This window comes from Schistocerca cancellata, chromosome 3 (assembly GCF_023864275.1).
Source record: "Schistocerca cancellata isolate TAMUIC-IGC-003103 chromosome 3, iqSchCanc2.1, whole genome shotgun sequence".
Lineage (NCBI taxonomy): Eukaryota > Metazoa > Arthropoda > Insecta > Orthoptera > Acrididae > Schistocerca > Schistocerca cancellata.
The window spans coordinates 14,162,121-14,184,403 of NC_064628.1; the positions used below are offsets into that span (position 1 = coordinate 14,162,121).

The window sequence follows — 22,283 nt, forward strand, 5'->3', positions numbered from 1 at the left end:
CTTACGACTTATCTTAGAAGAAAGATTAAGGAAAGGCAAACCTACGTTTCTAGCATTTGTAGACTTAGAGAAAGCTTTTGACAATGTTGACTGGAATACTCTCTTTTAAATTCTATAGGTGGCAGGGGTAAAATACAGGGAGCGAAAGGCTATTTACAATTTGTACAGAAACCAGATGGCAGTTATAAGAGTCGAGGGACATGAAAAGGAAGCAGTGGTTCGGAAGGGAGTAAGACAGGGTTGTAGCCTTTCCCCGATGTTATTCAATCTGTATATTGAGCAAGCAGTAAAGGTAACAAAAGAAAATTTCGGAGTAGGTATTAAAATCCATGGAGAAGAAATAAAAACTTTGAGGTTTGCCGATGACATTGTAATTCTGTCAAAGACAGCAAAGGACTTGGAAGAGCAGTTGAACGGAATGGATGGTATCTTGAAGGGAGGATATAAGATGAACATAAACAAAAGCAAAACGAGGATAATGGAATGTAGTAGAATTAAGTCGGGTGATGCTGAGGGAATTAGATTAGGAAATGAGACACTTAAAGTAATAAAGGAGTTTTGCTATTTGGGGAGCAAAATAACTGATGATGGTCGAAGTAGAGAGGATATAAAATGTAGACTGGCAATGGCAAGGAAAGCGTTTCTGAAGAACAGAAATTTGTTAACATCGAGTATAGATTTAAGTGTCTGGAAGTCATTTCTGAAAGTATTTGTATGGAGTGTAGCCATGTATGGAAGTGAAACATGGACGGTAAATAGTTTGGACAAGAAGAGAATAGAAGCTTTCGAAATGTGGTGCTACAGAAGAATGCTGAAGATTAGATGGGTAGATCACTTAACTAATGAGGAAGTATTGAATAGGATTGGGGAGAAGAGAAGTTTGTGGCACAACTTGACCAGAAGAAGGGATCGGTTGGTAGGACATGTTCTGAGGCATCAAGGGATCACCAATTTAGTATTGGAGGGCAGTGTGGAGGGTAAAAATCGTAGGGGGAGACCAAGAGATGAATACACTAAGCAGATTCTGAAGGATGTAAGTTGCAGTAGGTACTGGGAGATGAAGAAGCTTGCACAGGATAGAGTAGCATGGAGAGCTGCATCAAACCAGTCTCAGAACTGAAGACCACAACAACAACAACAAGCTGCATGGTCAGGCTGTGCGTATTTTCCTGAGACAAGGAACAGAAATTTACATTTCTGATCATACAAGTATATCGTGACAAAACAAGAGTGCAAAACTGTGGCCTGCCTTTTCGTTAGTTAATTTCACGAACTCATTCAAGATAAGATATACTTAGAGTCGTACTCCAAAGTTACCGGGTACTGGCGAATCCTTTCGATGGAGGATGGAACCGTGATTCAAAAAGGAGAAAGCCTTCTGGAGGGGCGTTAAAGGGCCTTCGTTCCTTATCAGTTGCTGCAAAGAGCTACGCCAGTGTGAGGTAGTTTCAGATCGGTTTCCCTAACTTCTAATCATCCCTCCTCATAATGACGCATGAGGCCTCTCTCCAACAGCGATATTACGGACTGAATGTGTAGTATATGTTTTGATAGTGTAGGTGCATCCTGCTGCATCCTCTAGTTCGTTGCTCCAAAATATCAACTTGCTCTGATGTCGAGAAGTGTATCGTCTGCTTCCGCACATTACTGTAGGCGAACGGGAGAAGCCAGGGACTGATTGGTTGGTTCATCTGTTGGGTACGTGGAAGGTACGTAATGCACACAGAGGGATGCACCAGACAAGGAATTTAGTGACAGGAGGACGTTTCGTGCACTCCATTTTTCTCAAAATTTCATGTGTCTCTATATCATCTACTGCGGTCACAATAAGCGGATACTGAGAACACACCATTATCGTCATACTGTGTTTTGCCCATTGGCAGATCCACATCTGATCTTGCTCCAGGTCAACTGCTACGCAGTCTGCTACCTCCCTCTTTTGATTTCATCCAATTTTTTTATTCTTGTGCTTGCTGTTTTGTTCTGTCCTTTCACTGCTCCTTCGATAGCTGGCGTTAGAATTCTTTTTTCTCTCAGTATACGTCCATCCAGTCTACTTTTCTTTTCTGGACTTTAGTTTGTTCCTTTACTCTTTCCAGTACGTCTCTGTTGGTGACTATATACGGCCATCTTGTTTTATCCATTCTCCTCCCAACCCACACCACGAATACTCTTTTCTCTTCTTCAGTGTTCAGACTTCACAAATATACAGAAAGGAACTCCACAAGAAGACACAATCGGAGCAAATTACTGGATATACAAGGTTGTCTCTACCTGCTAAGCAAATTTGGCAAATAATCGCGGTAATGGTTTAAGATATTTATAAAATAAATATGAACTTGTTTCATTGTTGTATTCTAGGGGGTTAAAACAGTTCTGAGTCTCTTGAAAGTCCAGAAGAATTTGACCTATCCTATATGACTAAAAGGGTCTCGCGGATCACCAGTCTTCTGATTGGTTTGATGCGGCTCGCCAGGAATTCCTCTCCTGAGCCAATCTCTCCATCTAAGAGTAGCTCTCGCAACCTACGCTGTCAATTATTTGCTGGATGTGTTCCAATTTGTATTTTCCTCTCTACAGTTTTTACTCTCTGCAGCTCCGTCTAGTACCATGGGAATAATTGCCTGATGTCTTAACATACGTTCTACCATTCTGTCGCTTCTTCTAGTCAGTGTTTTCCATATATTCTTTCCTCGCCGATTCTCCGAAGAACATCCCCATTCCATACCTTATCAAGCCACCTAATTTTCAATTTTCTTCTGTAGGACCACATCTCAAATGGATTCTCTTCTTTTCTGATTTTTTCGATAATCCACATTTCACTACTACGCAATGCTGTACTCCAAACGTGCATTGTCAGAATTTTATTCCTGAAATTAAGGCCTAAGTTTGATATTGGTAGGAGTCTCTTGGCGGGGAATGCCAGTTTTGCCAGTGGTAGTCTGCTTTCGATGTCCTACTTGCTCCGTCCGTCATAAGCTACTCTGCTTAAAAAAAAAAAAAAAAAAAAAAAAAATGTTCAAATGGCTGTAACCACTATGGGACTTAACATATGAGGTCATCAGTCCTAAATAACCTAAGGACATCTAACTAACCTAAGGACATCATTCACAGCCATGCCCCAGGCAGGATTCGAACCTGCGACCTTAGCAGCAGCGCGGTTCCGGAGTGAAGCGCCTAGAACCACTCGGCCATCGGCCACAGCGGCCGGCTCCTAGGTATCACAAAATGTTAACTTCATCTATTTCGTGATCACCAATTCTGATGCTAAGTGACTCGCTGTCCTCATTTCCACTACACCTCATTCTCTTTCTGACCACGATGTTATCTGAAATCTTCCCCTATCTCTGGATCTTTTTCAAGTATACCTTCCACTCTTGTGATTCTTGAACATAGTATTCGGTATTACTAGCAGAAATTTATTGCAGAATTCAAGTAGTCTTTCTCCGCTCTCATTCGTAGTACCAGGCCCGTATTCTTCCGTAACCGTTTCCTCTACTCCATTCCCTACGACCGCTTTCCAGTCCCCCATGAATATTAGAATTTTCACCCTGCTTTACGAACTGAATTACCCGTTCAATAACCTCATATACTTCCTCTTCAGTTTCGGCTTGCGACGTCGACATGTATACCTGAACTATCTTCGTCGGTGTTGGTTTGCTGTCTGTTTTTGTCGGAACAACCCTATCACTGAACTACTTACAGTAGCTCACCCTCCGCCATGCCTACCTATTCATAACGAATTCTACTCCCATCGTACTATTTTTTGCTGTTGTTGATATTACCCTACACTCATCTGACCAAAATCCGTTATCTTCTTTCCATTTCACTTCACTGTCCCCTACATTGAGCCTCAGCATTTCTCTTTTCAGATTTCCTAGCTCCCCTGCCACCCCGCTGAGTTAACGAGCCGCCCATCGCTGGTCGACCCAGTTCCGTCGCAGACTTTGAGAGCATCAGTACTGAGTAATGGGAAGATACTTAGCCTGCGTTCTGCGAGTAGTAATAGTGTCTAAAAGTAATTGCATGTAGGCACGGTAAGCACATCTAGCTAGCTTATAAAATGAAGTTATGTTCCTTTCCTTTTTAGAAATAATGTTTATACAGTATTAATCGGTAAGTGTTACGTACAGATCATTTTGGATTCCTGCTGCGGCGGCGCGATTCTTTCCGTCCCTTTACGACTAACCTGCACCTACCTGTGAACATTGTCTCAGCAGATCATCAGTAGGGAAGCCGAGCAAAACCTACTGTACTTCGACGTGAACCAGGCTGCAATTAAAGTCACTAATCTACGTTTCGGGAGAAAGTTTTCACACGAAATTAAAGGTTGGAAATTTTGTCCTCAATTAATATATTCTGAAACTTACGTGAACAAGTATCACTGCCAAGCTCGTGTTAGTCTTAACCCTTTCAAGGATAAAATTCATTTCTTACAGTGTTTTAATATATTATGGTGGCAATGGTTTCTTTTCAATTTCATTACTACACTTTCACCACCAAAATATTTTTTAGTTCTCCATTTTCTTCACAATACAAAGTGGGGCAAGTATGTCCCACAAACCAATACGAGATACCTTATCTGTTGACTGAGTGATTTTGTAATTATCCTTTTTAGACATAAACAGGATTTTGCAAGGAATAAAATAACTACAAATTATACATGCATGCAATCAGAGGTAGGACGTCAATATGTAAGTGATTCTGACAGTGATTGGGGTCTGACAGTGACTGGGGTCTGACAGTGACTGGGATCTGACAGTGACTGGGATCTGACAGTGACTGGAGTCTGACAGTGACTGGGGTCTGACAGTGACTGGGGTCTGACAGTGACTGGGGTCTGACAGTGACTGGGGTCTGACAGTGACTGGAGTCTGACAGTGACTGGGGTCTGGCAGTGACTGGGGTCTGACAGTGACTGGGGTCTGACAGTGACTGGGGTCTGACAGTGACTGGGGTCTGACAGTGACTGGGGTCTGACAGTGACTGGGGTCTGGCAGTGACTGGGGTCTGACAGTGACTGCGGTCTGACAGTGACTGCGGTCTGACAGTGACTGGGGTCTGACAGTGACTGGGGTCTGACAGTGACTGGGGTCTGACAGTGACTGGGGTCTGACAGTGACTGGGGTCTGACAGTGACTGGGGTCTGGCAGTGACTGGGGTCTGGCAGTGACTGCGGTCTGACAGTGACTGGGGTCTGACAGTGACTGGGGTCTGACAGTGACTGGGGTCTGACAGTGACTGGGGTCTGACAGTGACTGGGGTCTGACAGTGACTGGGGTCTGACAGAGACTGGGGTCACTGTCAGAATCACTTACGTATTGATCTCCTACCTCTTCAATGTTTATAACAGATGCATTATGTTCAGCCTTTTCATCAGAGTCCTCAGCAGCGAAAATATCAAGAAAAACATTCGCAAATCTACTGTTACTGTTATTTGCTATTTGTGAAACGTCTGAACTATCACCTGCTCTTGTATCTGCGAAATGGGAATGATAATTCATTAATAGCAAGCTGTAACTGTATTATTTTCAGTGCAAATTAATGAAAAGGAATTAAACAGCATCACGTTATATTTCAAACCGATAAATAATCTTACAAATAGGGTCTGCTGGGACACATGTGTCCCACTAATTTTATTTCGAGTGTAAAATAATACAGTCACTGATAAGTACATACGACAGTGTATTTGTACTAAAAATGAATATTACGTTAGTAATAAGACGAATTACTTACTTCAGACATCTCTATAAACTGAGAAATGATGAAAACTGTGGTATGACACAAATCAGTGAAGTTGCAGTGCCCATATGCACGCGCCAATCAACGAAAGTAGTCATAGCCTCCTCTGGTGCCTGCGCAGTGCAGTCCAGATTTTTTCTTAGGTTCATTACAGTCCTCCCTAGATGGCAGCAACTTGCAGAGCAGGATAATATATATCCCGACACTCTAATTTGTGCTCAAAGTTAGTGGGACATATATGACCCATCAACCACGAAAGGGTTAACACAGTCACTCACAATCCCTTTCATTCACGTTAGCAAGTTTATGGTGTTGCATTTCCCGAAAACGTAATAGCTACAAAAATACTGATTGTTTTTGACTGATAATGCTCGCCAAATATTATGTCTGTCGGCACCAAACACAGTCACAGTTTGTAGCCACCGACCTACTCACTACGCCACGCGGAATACAGGGCTATTACAAATGATTGAAGCGATTTCATAAATTCACTGTAGCTCCATTCATTGACATATGGTCACGACACACTACAGATACGTAGAAAAACTCATAAAGTTTTGTTTGGCTGAAGCCGCACTTCAGGTTTCTCCTGTCAGAGCGCTCGAGAGCGCAGTGAGACAAAATGGCGACAGGAGCCGAGAAAGCATATGTCGTGCTTGAAATGCACTCACATTAGTCAGTCATAACAGTGCAACGACACTTCAGGATGAAGTTCAACAAAGATCCACCAACTGCTAACTCCATTCGGCGATGGTATGCGTAGTTTAAAGCTTCTGGATGCCTCTGTAAGGGCAACGGGTCGGCCTGCAGTGAGCGAAGAAACGGTTGAACGCGTGCGGGCAAGTTTCACGCATAGCCCGCGGAAAATTGGCTCATGCCACAACTGGTGACCGACAGCGCCGACTTCATCTTTCAACAGAATGGTGCTCCACCGCACTTCCATCATGATGTTCGGCATTTCTTAAACAGGAGATTGGAAAACCGATGGATCGGTCGTGGTGGAGATCATGATCGGCAATTCATGTCATGGCCTCCACGCTCTCCCGACTTAACCCCATGCGATTTCTTTCTGTGGGGTTATGTGAAAGATTCAGTGTTTAAACCTCCTCTACCAAGAAACGTGCCATAACTGCGAGCTCGCATCAACGATGCTTTCGAACTCATTGATGGGGACATGCTGCGCCGAGTGTGGGAGGAACTTGATTATCGGCTTGATGTCTGCCGAATCACTAAAGGGGCACATATCGAACATTTGTGAATGCCTAAAAAAACTTTTTGAGTTTTTGTATGTGTGTGAAAAGCATTTTGATATCTCAAATAATAAAGTTATTGTAGAGCTGTGAAATCGCTTCAATCATTTGTAATAACCCTGTATATGTCTTTTCTCGTCACAAAATTCACTTAAAAATTCCGAAATTTCTACACGCCCATCGGAATAATTATGCCGTCACTTTACCACACTTTTGATGCATGAAACACTGCTAGATCCGGCAACTTATCGTTTCCATGGGAACTACTACTACACACGCCCGAACTGTCTCATGGCTAGGCTCCGACTCCTCTCTAGAATACTCTCAGTCTTCTCTACCAGCAGAGAAAGGCGCGCGAAGAATATTGCTTTACCATTGGTCAGTTTACTCAACAGCCAATAGTAAAACAACATTCTCCCACGTCAGTCCGCGCTTTTCACCAATAACCAATCGCAAAATAGTAAACCTCACGACTGCACTTTTTACCGACGTAATTATCTAATATGCTGAAGTTTTGCTTATGCATAAAGTTATTTACTGTTGTTATTTATACCTGAATTAACTTTCCCTTTACCATAAACTTACTTAACAAATCTATTCTACAAAAATCCCCTTTGTCCATATCCATAGTTCTTCGAAATGTTCCCACACTAAATCCTACTACATAACTCGTTAAACAATTATCTTCATATTAAGCTTAAACCACACTCACGCATCATTCATACTGCTAAAACACATTTATAAGATTTTACATACACAAAAAGACATGATAACACTTTATGAAAATACTAGAACAGTGTATGAAAAATATTCTATTACTTTAGTGCACTGTAGTGAGCACAATCGAAACTAAAATCACAGTCCCCCTATCTAATATTGTCCTCTATCGGCTGATACATAAACTACGTGCGCGTCCAGTCTCGCGTCACCATCTGTCACTATCGAGCTCTGAGACACATCTCCCACTTAACCGCCTCCAAGGCAGGATCGGTATACGGCGCTACGCCTCACTGCCGATGGCTATCGAAACTTCGAAACTCCTCAGCTGCCTTGTCTGTGTCGGTGCTGGCTCCCACAGTAGGCGACACAACACCACGACCCGTCCAAGGCTATCGTTTCGTTGTTTATTCAGTCTTTTTCTCACGGTCACCTCCCACTTGGCTGTCCCTTCCCAGAGATCCGGATGGGAGACTATTCCGGAAACTCTTGCCAATGGGGAGATAATCGTGACACCTTTTCAATTACGGACCATACGTCCTCTGGATACATGTTGTGTGTCTTTAATGTAGTGGTTTCCTACCGCGTCCTCATGCCGTTTATCATTGATAATTCTTCCACTTTTAAAGGGCGTATCTTAGCCCAAGAGCAAGAGAGTGCCATGAAACTCTGTCCGCTGCTCCACCTTCTTTGACAAGGCAAGGGTGACTTCTTATGCTAGAAGTCTTCGTCCGCCACTGCTGACCATTTTTATTAAGCGGAGGCGGGGTTCGACCCCGGGTCGGAGGACTGTTTGATTACCAACCAGAGGCGCCACGCCGCGACCGCGGCTGGAGACTCACCCACGTCCAGACAGGTCTTGTAGAGCGCCCTCGCCTGCTTCACCGGCCGCAGGTCGTCGTCCTTGTTGTCGGCCTCCAGCAGCTCTGCAACAAGTCATGCGATAAATACGTAAACAAAGAAACTCGTCAGAGGTGAAAAACATTGAAGATTAAAAACAGGACAAATAGTATTGAGAGTGGTAGTGATGTTCAGTCCCAATGGGGCACTGTTAAGTGGGGCGTTCCCCAAGGGTCGGTGCTGGGGCCACTGCTGTTTCTTATTTATATGAATGATATGCCTTCTAGTATTACAGGTGATTCAAAAATATTTCTGTTTGCTGATGACACCAGCTTGATAGTGAAGGATCTTGTGTGTAATATTGAAACAGTAACAAATAATGTAGTTCATGAAATAAGTTCGTGGATTTTGGAAAATAATTTGATGCTAAATCACAGTAAGACTCAGTTTTTACAGTTTCTAAGTCACAATTCAACAAGAACCGATATTTTGATCAGACAGAATGGGCATATTATAAGCGAGACGGAACAGTTCAAATTCCTAGGCGTTCGGATAGATAGTAAGCTGTTGTGGAGAGCCCATGTCCAGGATCTTGTTCAGAAGCTAAATGCTGCTTTATTTACCATTAGAACAGTATCTGAAATAAGTGACACTTCAACACGAAAAGTAGTCTACTTCGCATATTTTCATACGCTTATGTCGTATGGTATTATTTTTTGGGGTAATTCTTCTGATTCAAAAAGGGTATTTTTGGCTCAAAAACGGGCTGTTCGAGCAATATGTGGTGTAAGTTCGAGAACCTCTTGTCGACCCCTATTCAATAGTCTGGGAATTCTGACATTGCCCTCACAGTATATATTTTCTTTAATGTCGTTTGTTGTTAGCAATATTAGCCTATTCCCAAGAGTTAGCAGCTTTCACTCAGTTAATACTAGGCAGAAATCAAATCTGCATGTAGAATGCACTTCCTTGACTCTTGTGCAGAAAGGAGTGCAGTATTCTGCTGCATCCATTTTCAATAAGCTACCACAAGAACTCAAAAATCTTAGCAGTAGCCCAAACTCTTTTAAGTCTAAACTGAAGAGTTTCCTCATGGCTCACTCCTTCTATTCTGTCGAGGAGCTCCTGGAAGAGCTAAAAAATTAAGCAAATTCCAGTGTTACATTGTTGATTGTCTTCATTTAAACTTACGACTTGTCACTTGAATATGTTTTTTTATATTTCATTTGATCTGTTTCTAATATCGTGTTATAATTTCATGTATTGACTCGTTCCATGACCATGGAGACTTCTCCTTAATTTGGTCCCACGGAACAATAAATAAATAAATAAATTAAAAAATAAATAAAAATAGCTACTACCGAGAAGCGAACGACGAGTTATGCCAGCTTGTTGGGATGAGCTATTGCCACAGGCGGACAGACGCCCAGTGTGCCTCACATTCGGCGCATGTAGCCACGGCATGAATTACGGACCAGTCATTGTTGAACTACAGCAACCAGAGGAATTGGACAACGTCAAACGAACAGCATCTGCCCGCCTTACTACACTACTGGCCATTAACATTGCTACACCACGAAGATGACGTGCTACAGACGCGAAATTTAACCGACAGGAAGAAGACGCAGTGGCATGCAAATGATTAGCTTTTCAGAGCATTCACACAAGGTTGGCGCCGGTGGTGACACCTACAACGTACTGACATGTGGAAAGTTTGCAACCGGTTTCTCATACACAAACAGGAGTTAACCGGCGTTGCCTGGTGAAACGTTGTTGTGATGCTTCGTGTAAGGAGGAGAAATGCGTACCATTACGTCTCCGACTATGATAAAGGTCGGATTGTAGCCTCTCGCGATTGCGGTTTATCCTATCGGGACATTGCTGCTCGCGTTGGTCGAGATCCAATGACTGTTAGTAGAATATGGAATCGGTGGGTTCAGGAGGGTAATACGGAACGCCGTGCTGGATCCCAAAGGCCTCGTATCACTAGCAGTCGAGATCACAGGCATCTTATCCGGATGGCTGTAACGGATCGTGCAGCCACGTCTCGATCCCTGAGTCAACAGATGGGGACGTTTGCAAGACAACAACCATCTGCACCAACAGTTCGACGACGTTTGCAGCAGCATGGACTATCACCTCTGAGACCACGGCTGCCGTTACCCTTGACACTGCATCACAGACAGGAGCGCCTGCGATGGTGTACTCAACGACGAATCTGGGTGCACGAATGGCAAAACGTCATTTTTCCGGATAAATCCAGGTTATGTTTACAGCATCATGATGATCGCGTCCGTATTTGGCGACATCCCGGTAAACGCACATTGGAAGCGTGTATTCGTAATGGCCATACTGGCGTATCACCCTGCTTGATGGTATGGGGTGCCATTGGTTACTCGTCTCGGTCACCTCTTGTTCGCATTGACGGCACTTTGAACAGTGGACGTTACATTTCAGATGTGTTACGACCCGTGGCTCTACCCTTCATTCGATCCCTACGAGACCCTACATTTCAGCAGCATAATGCACGACCGCATGTTGCAGGTCCAGTAAGGGCCTTTCTGGATACAGAAAATATTCGACTGCTGCTCTGGCCAGCACATTCTACAGATCTCTCACCAATTGAAAACGTCTGGTCAATGGTGGCCGAGCAACTGGCTCGTCACAATACGCCAGTCACTACTCTTGATGAACTGTGGTATCGTGTTGAAGCTGCATGGGCAGCTGTACCTGTACACGCCATCCAAGCTCTGTTTGACTCATTGCCTAGGCGTATCAAGGCTGTTATTACGGCCAGAGGTGGTTGTTCTGGGTACTGATTTCTCACGATCTATGCACCCAAATTGCGTGAAAATGTAATCACATGTCAGTTCTAGTATAATATATGTGGTGTCACCGCCAGACACCACACTTCCTAGGTGGTAGCCTTTAAATCGGCCGCGGTCCATTAGTATACGTCGGACCCGCGTGTCGCCACTGTCAGTGATTGCAGACCGAGCGCCGCCACACGGCAGGTCTAGAGAGACGTCTTAGCACTCGCCCTAGTTGTACAGCCTACTTTGCCAGAGATGGATCACTGACAAATACGCTCTCATTTGCCGAGACGATAGTTAGCATAGCCTTCAGCGACGTCATTTGCTACGACCTAGCAAGGCGCCATTACCAGTTTATATTGAGATTATAATTCATGTATCAACAAGAGCGATGTTCTCCAATTATGGATTAAAGTTAAGTATTACATCAACTACGTACTTTATTTGCTACTATAATTCCCTTAACAGTTCCAGACCTCACGCCAGGCTGCGTGAGCTTTAACGCGTGCATTTCGGCCTCCTGTAGCAAAACGGTGTTGGCTCTTCTGCCAACACATCAATATATTTGTCCAATGAATAGCCGTTTATCATCTGCATTTCTTCTCGGCGTAGCAATTTTAATGGCCAGTAGTGTAGCTTTTCTGGAGAATTTGTGGTGTGCCACATTTCACGCTAAGAAGAGGTACGGAAGTAACAGTCTTCCATTTTACGAGAGATATAAGGGTGACGCAAAAGTTCGTTAAAATACACTAATTAGCGCAATAATGTGGGTGCACAGATAAAACTTGAAATGATATGGAGTTTTATTGAAACCAGAAACGAGTGCAAAAACTGTCCAACAAATGGCACTCGACGGAAGCACGTCACTGAAGAAGCATGAGAATCGTGTACAAAATGTGCTATGGTAAGAGAGAGACTCAGCTCGTCCCTAGCCTGGCTGATAAACACCTGTTGGGTTGTACGACTTCCATGCAGCACAGCGCTCCCCCCACGTTGTACTGAGCCGCCACGTCCGTCAGCTTTTCGTCCAAGGTCCCCAGGCCTCAATCCGCGTGATTGTTGGTTGTGGGGTCACCTGAAGGCACGAGTCTCCCGCGACCCTCCAACCTCTTTACGGCTGCTAAAAGACAACGTAACTCAGAAGTGGCTATCCTCGGAGTAGCGAATCGACTTAAATCACTTAGTAAAAGCAAGTCTTCCGGTCCAAACTGTATACCAAGTAGGTTCCTTTCAGAGGATACTAATGCAACAGCCCCATACTAAATAATCATATAGAAACGCTCTTTCGACGAGAGATCCGTACTCAAAAACTATAAAGTTGTGCAGGTCACACAAATATTCAGGAATTAGGAGTAATCCACGTAGTTACAGGCACATATCATAGGCAGCAAGATTTTGGAACATATATTGTGTTTGAACATTATGAATTACCTCGAAGAAAACAGTCTGTTGACACACATTCAACGTGGGTTTAGAAAATATCGTTCCTGCGAAACGCAAATAGCTCTTTACTCACGCGAAGTGTTGAATGCTACTGAAAAGGGATTTCAAATTGATTCCGTGTTTCTACAGTTACAGAAGGATTTCCACACTATACCTCACAAGCTGCTTGTAGTTAAATCGCGTGCTTGTGGAATATCATCTGAGCTATGTGACTGGATTCGTTATTTACTGTCACAGAGGTCACAGTTTGTAGTAATTGACGAAACGTTATCGACAACAGAAGTGATTCCTGGCTTTCCCCAAGGTAGTGTTATGGGCCCTCTGCTGTTCCTTAGGTATATAAACGATTCAGGAGACAATCTGAGTAGCCGTCTTAGGTTGTTTGGAGATGATACTGTCGTATATCGTCTTGTAAACTCATCAGAAGATTGAAGCAAATTGCAAAACGATTTAGATAAGATATCTGAATGGTGCGAAAATTGCCAATTAGTCCTAAATAATGAAAACTGTCAGGTCATCAACATGAGTGCTAAAAGGAATCCGCTAAACTTTCATTACACGGTAAATCAGTCTAATCGAAAGGCCATAAATTCAACTAAATACCTGAGAATTGCAATTAAGAACAACTTAAATTGGAGAGAACATAAAGAAAATGTTGTGGGGAAGGCGTTTTATTGGCAGAACACTTAGAAGATGCAACATCTACTAAAGAGGCTGCTTATACAACGTTTGTCTGTCCTCTTTTGGAGTACTGCTGCGCGGTGTGGGATCCTTACCACAGGTAAGGTACTAATCTCGTCGTTTTATGAACATTAGCGGCCAAAGAATATGGTTTGCATTGATTTCCACCTGTGAACAACGTGTCGACGGAACACCAACTTTATTACACCAACGTTTAAGTACGGTTTCTTTCTTCGTGAGACAGGAGATGTAAGAGCACTGACTCTTCGGTAGAAGAGAAACGAGACTCGCACGGAACCTGCCGATACGTTGTTGACAGTGGGCACAGCGACTGCTGTATTCTGAGTCGCCCGTTTATTCGGATTTATCCGTCGATGGGCCTGAATGAAATGCCTCTTACTTAACACAGAACTGTCAACTTATTTTGACTAATAGCGACATATTAAACCTGTACGTTAGTTAGGACTGTGAAAACTGATTTATGACGTGCGTCTGTTAAAAGGACTGGTCACTCAGTGACAAATAAAAATATATTTTAATCGACCACGTTAAAATACCCTGCAGGCTTTGATGAGCATTTTCTGGGTCCTCGATAACATATTTTTGGGAATTAATATAAATTTTGGCACGTCATTTAATCATGGACCTTGCCGTTGGTGGGGAGGCTTGCGTGCCTCAGCGATACAGATGGCCGTACCGTAGGTACAACCACAACGGAGGGGTATCTGTTGAGAGGCCAGACAAACATGTGGTTCCTGAAGAGGGGCAGCAGCCTTTCCAGTAGTTGCAGGGGCAACAGTCTGGATGATCGACTGATCTGGCCTTGTGACATTAACCAAAACGGCCTTGCTGTGCTGGTACTGCGAACGGCTGAAAGCAAGGGGAAACTACAGCCGTAATTTTTCCCGAGGACATGCAGCTCAACTGTATGATTAAATGATGATGGCGTCCTCTTGGGTAAAATATTCCGGAGGTAAAATAGTCCCCCATTCGGATCTCCGGGCGGGGACTACTCAAGAGGACGTCGTTATCAGGAGAAAGAAAACTGGCGTTCTACGGATCGGAGCGTGGAATGTCAGATCACTTAATCGGGCAGGTAGGTTAGAAAATTTAAAAAGGGAGATGGATAGGTTAAAGTTACATATAGTGGGAATTAGTGAAGTTCGGTGGCAGGAAGAACAAGACTTTTGGTCAGGTGATTACAGGGTTATAAATACAAAATCAAATAGGGGTAATGCAGGAGTAGGTTTAATAATGAATAAAAAAATAGGAGTGCGGGTTAGCTACTACAAACAGCATAGTGAACGCATTATTGTGGCCAAGATAGACACAAACCCATGCCTACTACAGTAGTACAAGTTTATATGCCAACTATCTCTGCAGATGATGAAGAAATAGATGAAATGTATGACGAGATAAAAGAAATTATTCAGGTTGTGAAAGGAGACGAAAATTTAATAGTGATGGGTGACTGGAATTCGTCAGTAGGAAAAGGGAGAGAAGGAAACATAGTAGGTGAATATGGATTGGGGGGAAGGAATGAAAGAGGAAGCCGCCTTGTAGAATTTTGCACAGAGCATAACTTAACCATAGCTAACACTTGGTTCAAGAATCATGAAAGGAGGCTGTATACATGGAAGAAGCCTGGAGATACTAGAAGGTTTCAGATAGATTATATAATGGTAAGACAGAGATTTAGGAACCAGGTTTTAAATTGTAAGACATTTCCTGGGGCAGATGTAGATTCTGACCACAATCTATTGGTTATGAACTGCAGATTGAAACTGAAGAAACTGCAAAAAGGTGGGAATTTAAGGAGATGGGACCTGGATAAACTGAAAGAACCAGAGGTTGTAGAGAGTTTCAGGGAGAGCATTAGGGAACAATTGACAGGAATGGGGGAAAGAAATACAGTAGAAGAAGAATGGGTAGCTCTGAGGGATGAAGTGGTGAAGGCAGCAGACGATCAAGTAGGTAAAAAGACGCGGGCTAATAGAAATCCTTGGGTAACTGAAGAAATATTGAATTTAATTGATGAAAGGAGAAAATATAAAAATGCAGTAAATGAAGCAGGCAAAAAGGAATACAAACGTCTCAAAAATGAAATCGACAGGAAGTGCAAAATGGCTAAGCAGGGATGGCTAGAGGACAAATGTAAGGATGTAGAGGCTTGTCTCACTAGGGGTAAGATAGATACTGCCTACAGGAAAATTAAAGAGACCTTTGGAGAGAAGAGAACCACTTGTATGAATATCAAGAGTTCAGATGGCAACCAAGTTCTAAGCAATGAAGGGAAAGCAGAAAGGTGGAAGGAGTATATAGAGGGTTTATACAAGGGCGATGTACTTGAGGACAATATTATGGAAATGGAAGAGGATGTAGATGAATATGAAATGGGAGATAAGATACTGCGTGAAGAGTTTGACAGAGCACTGAAAGACCTGAGTCAAAACAAGGCCCCGGGAGTAGACAACATTCCATTAGAACTACTGATGGCCTCAGGAGAGCCAGTCATGACAAAACTCTACCATCTGGTGAGCACGATGTATGAGACAGGCGAAATACCCTCAGACTTTAAGAAGAATATAATAATTCCAATCCCAAAGAAAGCAGGTGTTGACAGATGTGAAAGTTACCGAACTATCAGTTTAATAAGACACAGCTGCAAAATACTAACGCGAATTCTTTACAGACGAATGGAAAAACTGGTAGAAGCCGACCTCGGGGAAGATCAGTTTGGATTCCGTAGAAATGTTGGAACACGTGAGGCAATACTGACCTTACGATTTATCTTGGAAGAAAGATTAAGAAAAGGCAAACCTACGTTTCTTTCATTTGTAGACTTAGAGAAAGCTTTTGACAATGTTGACTGGAATACTCTCTTTCAAATTCTGAAGGTGGCAGGGGTAAAATACAGGGAGCGAAAGGCTATTTACAATTTGTACAGAAGCCAGATGGCAGTTATAAGAGTCGAGGGGCATGAAAGGGAAGCAGTGGTTGGGAAAGGAGTGAGACAGGGTTGTAGCCTCTCCCCGATGTTATTCAATCTGTATATTGAGCAAGCAGTAAAGGAAACAAAAGAAAAATTCGGAGTAGGTATTAAAATTCATGGAGAAGAAGTAAAAACTTTGAGGTTCGCCGATGACATTGTAATTCTGTCAGAGACAGCAAAGGACTTGGAAGAGCAGTTGAACGGAATGGATAGTGTCTTGAAAGGAGGATATAAGATGAACATCAACAAAAGCAAAACGAGGATAATGGAATGTAGTCAAATTAAGTCGGGTGATGCTGAGGGAATTAGATTAGGAAATGAGACACTTAAAGTAGTAAAGGAGTTTTGCTATTTAGGGAGTAAAATAACCGATGATGGTCGAAGTTGAGAGGATATAAAATGTAGACTGGCAATGTCAAGGAAAGCGTTTCTCAAGAAGAGAAATTTGTTAACATCGAATATAGATTTAGGTGTCAGGAAGTCGTTTCTGAAAGTATTTGTATGGAGTGTAGCCATGTATGGAAGTGAGACATGGACGATAACTAGTTTGGACAAGAAGAGAATAGAAGCTTTCGAAATGTTGTGCTACAGAAGAATGCTGAAGATAAGGTGGGTAGATCACGTAACTAATGAGGAGGTATTGAATAGGATTGGGGAGAAGAGAAGTTTGTGGCACAACTTGACTAGAAGAAGGGATCGGTTGGTAGGACATGTTCTGAGGCATCGAGGGATCACAAATTTAGCATTGGAGGGCAGCGTGGAGGGTAAAAATCGTAGAGGGAGACCAAGAGGTCAATACACTAAGCAGATTCAGAAGGATGTAGGTTGCAGTAGGTACTCGGAGATGAAGAAGCTTGCACAGGATAGAGTAGCATGGAGAGCTGCATCAGACCAGTCTCAGGACTGAAGACCACAACAACAACAACAACTCATTACAACTTCAGCTGTGCTGGACATTTTTCTCAGTAAAGTGTCCGATACATTCAGTTTTGATTGAAATAAGCGTAACATATTTTAAACAAGTTTGTTAATAGGCTCTGTCATTCTGTTCAGAACAGAAACCGAAAGTGAATACACTACTAGCACGAGATAATTGGAGGCTGAATGGCCCACAAAACCCATGTCATTTGGAAACACTTAGTATTTTCCGTTTCATGGAATCTGTTATTGGAATATAAGCACAAATAAATGCAACGTCTTAAGAAAGAGCACTAGACGTAAATCAAGTAGTGCAATATTTAATCTTACGCAATTATATAACAAACTTCCTGGCAGATTAAAACTGTGTGCCAGACCAAGACTCGAACTCGGGACCTTTGCCTTAAGCGGGCAAGTGGTTTGAAGAAGAGCTTCTGTGAAGTTTGGAAGGAAGGAGACGAGATACTGGCAGACGTAAAGATGTGAGGACGGGGTGTGAGTCGTGCTTGGGTAGCTCAGACGGTGGAGCACTTGCCCGCGAAAGGCAAAGGTCCCGAGCTCGAGTCTCGGTATGGCACACAGTTCTAATCTTCCAGGAAGTTTCATATCAGCGCACACTCCGCTGCAGAGTGAAAATCACATTCTGGAGTTATATAACACATTGTATTTCAAGTAGCGGTTTAGATATTTTTCTTATTGTACTGTAAATACAAGAAAATTATGGTGGTGTGAGTAGCCACCATACATTCTGAAAGTTCTATTCCAACGTTACACTTAACGAACATGCTGCTGAATAAGTCGACTACATACAATTCAAGACACAGATTTGGCGCCTGAAGGGGCATGCAACTATGCTAACATTATGGCGTTGCAGGTTGCCAGCCTCCATTTTCATAAGGCGCAAACCGGGAGCTTTGTTAAAGGGGAACGGAATGTAGTGCGCACAGTAATCAGCTTCCTGTGGGCGTCATCAGATGTTGGGACATTCGCTGATTCGCTCCGATGCACAACAGGCTATTCTCGTTCACACTAGCTATCCAAGGCATGCGGCCCAGTCACTTTTGGTGTGAAGCCGCAGTTTTACATCATGCACTCTCTCCCTGTATACTCCCGCATGTGCCTTCGTGAGTGAGTGAGAGAGAGGACAGTTTTTTATCTCAAGCCAATTTATAGCATTTATTGACCTTATATGTAACATTTATTCTCGTGAAACGTTTCATATCACAATAAAAACCTGTATTGAATAGCCTACAGAAAAAACTGTTTCAAATTGTTTGTAAGGTACTCTCTATACTGTATACGTTTTATTCCTACACAGATAAGAGGAATGAACAAAATATTGAAACTGATGACTAAGAAACTGGTACAAAAAAAAAAAAAAAATCTGATGAGACTCCGAAAATCAGAAACATTTTATAGCTTGTAGAAACAGTTTCATTAACTATCCAGTTTAGTTAACCGTACACATATAGTTTCTTCGGCAGTGATAGTTCGACGTAATTTTATTTACGCTTTGGCTACCAAGTTAGATCATCGGTATTATGGCTCATAGTCCACACCATTGAGTCCTAGAAAGGATAATAATGCAACAAAATCAGTTTATTTTAAAGATGAACTATTCTCATAAACATGTTTCCGTGACGACAAAACCGAGTATCCATATTGCTACCTTCGGTGAGCTTCTGAGTGTTGGCGACTTCTGTGTTGATATAATTTGACATTTATTTATCTGCAACTTTCACCTTTTTTTATATTTTCGCTGCCAAGTGTACATGTTGCACGTTTGCCAACACGTAATACTCAAACAAAGGTTTGTTTGTAGACAGCACTTCATTACGGATACAAATATTTGCTACCAACTGTATTCTAGCTGCTAACATCGGGATGAAAATTAAAATTACGTTCTGCTGCTTGGTACTGAAGAGTATTACATAATAAAAAGAACCAAAAGAGACTGAAATATTAATTGCGGTATAACATAATTGTTCTTTTGCCGGTGTATTCTAGCAGAAAGAGTGTGGTCTACAGGAAAGGGGGAGAAAATATTATTTTCTTTTATTACGGGATTGTAATTTTATTATTAGAGACACAAGACTGCTGTCAACGTACAGTATTCAAGTACTTAGCTAGTCCGTGTGTTTAACACCACATTAACACAACTGTTAATACAAATTTTCTTCTTTTCTGTATCCGGAGGAATATAGGGGGTTGTTCAAGATCCGATCAACTGTACAGTTTTTTTTGGGAACATTTGCTTTACAACCAAGGGAAAGCTCTCTAAAATCTTCGTCGGAATCGTGGAACTGAGGTTATTTTAGTTCCTGAGACAAAAATACGAAGACGTAATCTGTGTATGTTTGCGTACTGTTTATATGTGTAGATAGTTGTGCGACATGTTTAGTATCTGGCGCGTCATGCAACAAGAGTTTTATCTAAATATTTGTTTCAGTTACAGCTACGACAACTTGCAATTGATTATGAGCGGTACCGTGAACCCACGTGTCGATATTAAAATCGGAAGACACTAAGTTTGTCTGTAAGCGTCAGAAGAAACACTTAACGGCTTGTTTGGCAGCCATAGTCTAATAAGCTCTTGTAGCTGAGACAAGGAATTAGTTTAGAAAAAATTGGAACTGTGATGTAATTTCTCCAGATATATTCAAAATGAACAAAACCTTGCTCCAATTATCCCTTGCTGATAGAGCATCTATTTGTACCTCTGCAGACACGAAGATAAAATAAGTTTCTCTACAAAATTTTTATTATTTGTTACACAACAGTACAACATTTACAACGACATCGTTTTGCAACACAGTCACTCTGGTTTTAAGCGCACTTGGACCATCGTTGCAAGCATAAAAAACATTTTCTCTTTGGAGTAGCAAACCACGTATTCCTTACTTCCTTGACCTATTCGTCGGACCTGAATCGACTACCTCCTAAATCATCTTTAAGCGGAGCAAAGAGATGGAAATCCGACTGTATGTAGGGTGTCCAATACTTCTAGACACATATTCTGGAGTGTTTGAACGGTGTAGATTGCAGTATGTGGACGCGCGTTGACATGCAAACAGAGAACGTTCTTTGGCAACACTTCGGCGTTTGTTTCAAATTACAGGCTTAAATCTGTTACATGTCTTCGTAATGGCAGCTTTTTACTTCTGACCTCTTTTCCAGGTAGTGTTCCTGTGAATCACAACAAACTGTGAGAATCGTTTTTCCTGTTCACGGCTGACTCTTGGAATTTCTTTTTGGCTGCTTCCTTTCCCTGCTCTGGCTTTTGCTCCCTAGTTCGAAGAGATGACACTATGTTTCATCTATAGCGATGATTGATTTCAAAAACATTTTATGTTCCTTAATGTGAGGGAATCTGATAATAGATTCTCACACGTTCGCGAGTGTTCTCTTCATTGAGTTATCTTTAGATTCATCTTGCACAAACTTCACGAAAGTTGAGCCAGTTTAGATTTATGTCACATACAGATGACTAACGTGCATTTGGTCTGCCATTTCTTCGTCAGTCACTTATCGATTATTCTAAATCAGACCAGAAACTTGCTCTGTATTGGAGTCCGTAGTGGGTATCATTGGACGTCCTGATATTTTCTCGTTGTTAGCTCTTACCTGTGGTAAAGCATTGCCTCTAGAAAATGTTCTATGGATTTCACCTCTTGTGACACTTCCAGAGCACAAAATACGGATCAGAGAACGCTGGCCCTCATCGGTGCAAATGTAGACTGGCGCAACCATGTTTTCTCCTCGACAATTCAAAACGAACTCTTGTTGCACGAGAAGAGAACGGTGCCATCTAGGTGCTGGCGTTTGCACTAAGCTGTAATGCCAGCTTAGAGACGATAACAACGAAAGTGCAGATAGTTACTGATTTTCCGTTGTAAATAGAAAGCAAGGTCGATTGCTCTTGCTCTCTTGATGGTCACTTAGTATAGCGTGTTGATCTCATAGGGCTCCGTCAGCTAAATGTAGCTCCAGTATTCACAATAGGTAAGCTAGAAACAAACTTGGTTTGTGCTTATTCTCGTTGTCGGACGAGCCCTTTCAACTACCAACGCTACCCACTGCCATCAGTAGTAAGGGGTCCACGGTTCCTTATTCAGAGATAAACATGGTTTGCTCACACAGGCTGGGGATGAGCCAGCAATCGACTGTCAAGAGGTAGAGCGTGGTAGCAGTGACGTAGCAGGAAGAGAAGTACCGAAGTGTACCGGATGAGCGCGCCCTCGTCGCTGTTGGTTGACCCTCAGTAAAACGGAAGAATTACATGGTGACACAGTGTTTGTAGCAAATAGTGATTTTCAACAAGGAATGCCGATAGTACTGCTTTTTATAACAGCATGTGATAATATTTTGATATACTGGACCAATGTTGACGTGAGACATGAGTAGATTTGTACGAAAGAGCTGGTGGCTGACTTCTGTTGTGTTTGGCGACTGAACTGTGTGTACCGAGAAAAACACCAACAATTTTTAGTGGCAGGTTCCTTACACCCAAACAAAAGAAAAAAAGTCAACTAAACATGGTCTCTGAAATGCATAGCGTAAGAGCTATGAGCACTTGTTTGTCTTCGATACTATGAAATACATCTCTTCTAGTTCAAACTCTTTGCTTTCCATATTTTCGGTGGAGGTAAAAAGGACCAAAACAAGAAAAAAAATGCCTATTAAACATAGGTCGAAAGAGGCATACCTGAAGAGCTATGAACTCTTGTTCAGTAGAAGAGACGTGTGTCGGACTAGGGCGATCTACAAGTGTTCATAGCGCTTCAGGTGTGCCATTTCCGCCCGTGTTTAATAGGTATTTTTTTCTTGCTCTGATGTACGGAACCTCACCCTAAAGCGTGTCGGTGTTTCTTTGGACCTTACTAATTG

General features: G+C 42.4%; 1 protein-coding gene across 1 annotated transcript in view; it reads right to left on the reverse strand.

The window, feature by feature from the left end:
- LOC126176796 (neprilysin-4-like) overlaps window positions 1–22,283 on the reverse strand; it is a 796,156-nt gene that overhangs the window by 212,872 nt on the left and 561,001 nt on the right. Inside the window, exon 6 of the mRNA XM_049923974.1 lies at window positions 8,552–8,635. Coding sequence (XP_049779931.1) covers window positions 8,552–8,635 — 84 coding nt within the window. The remainder of the gene's footprint in view (window positions 1–8,551; window positions 8,636–22,283) is intronic.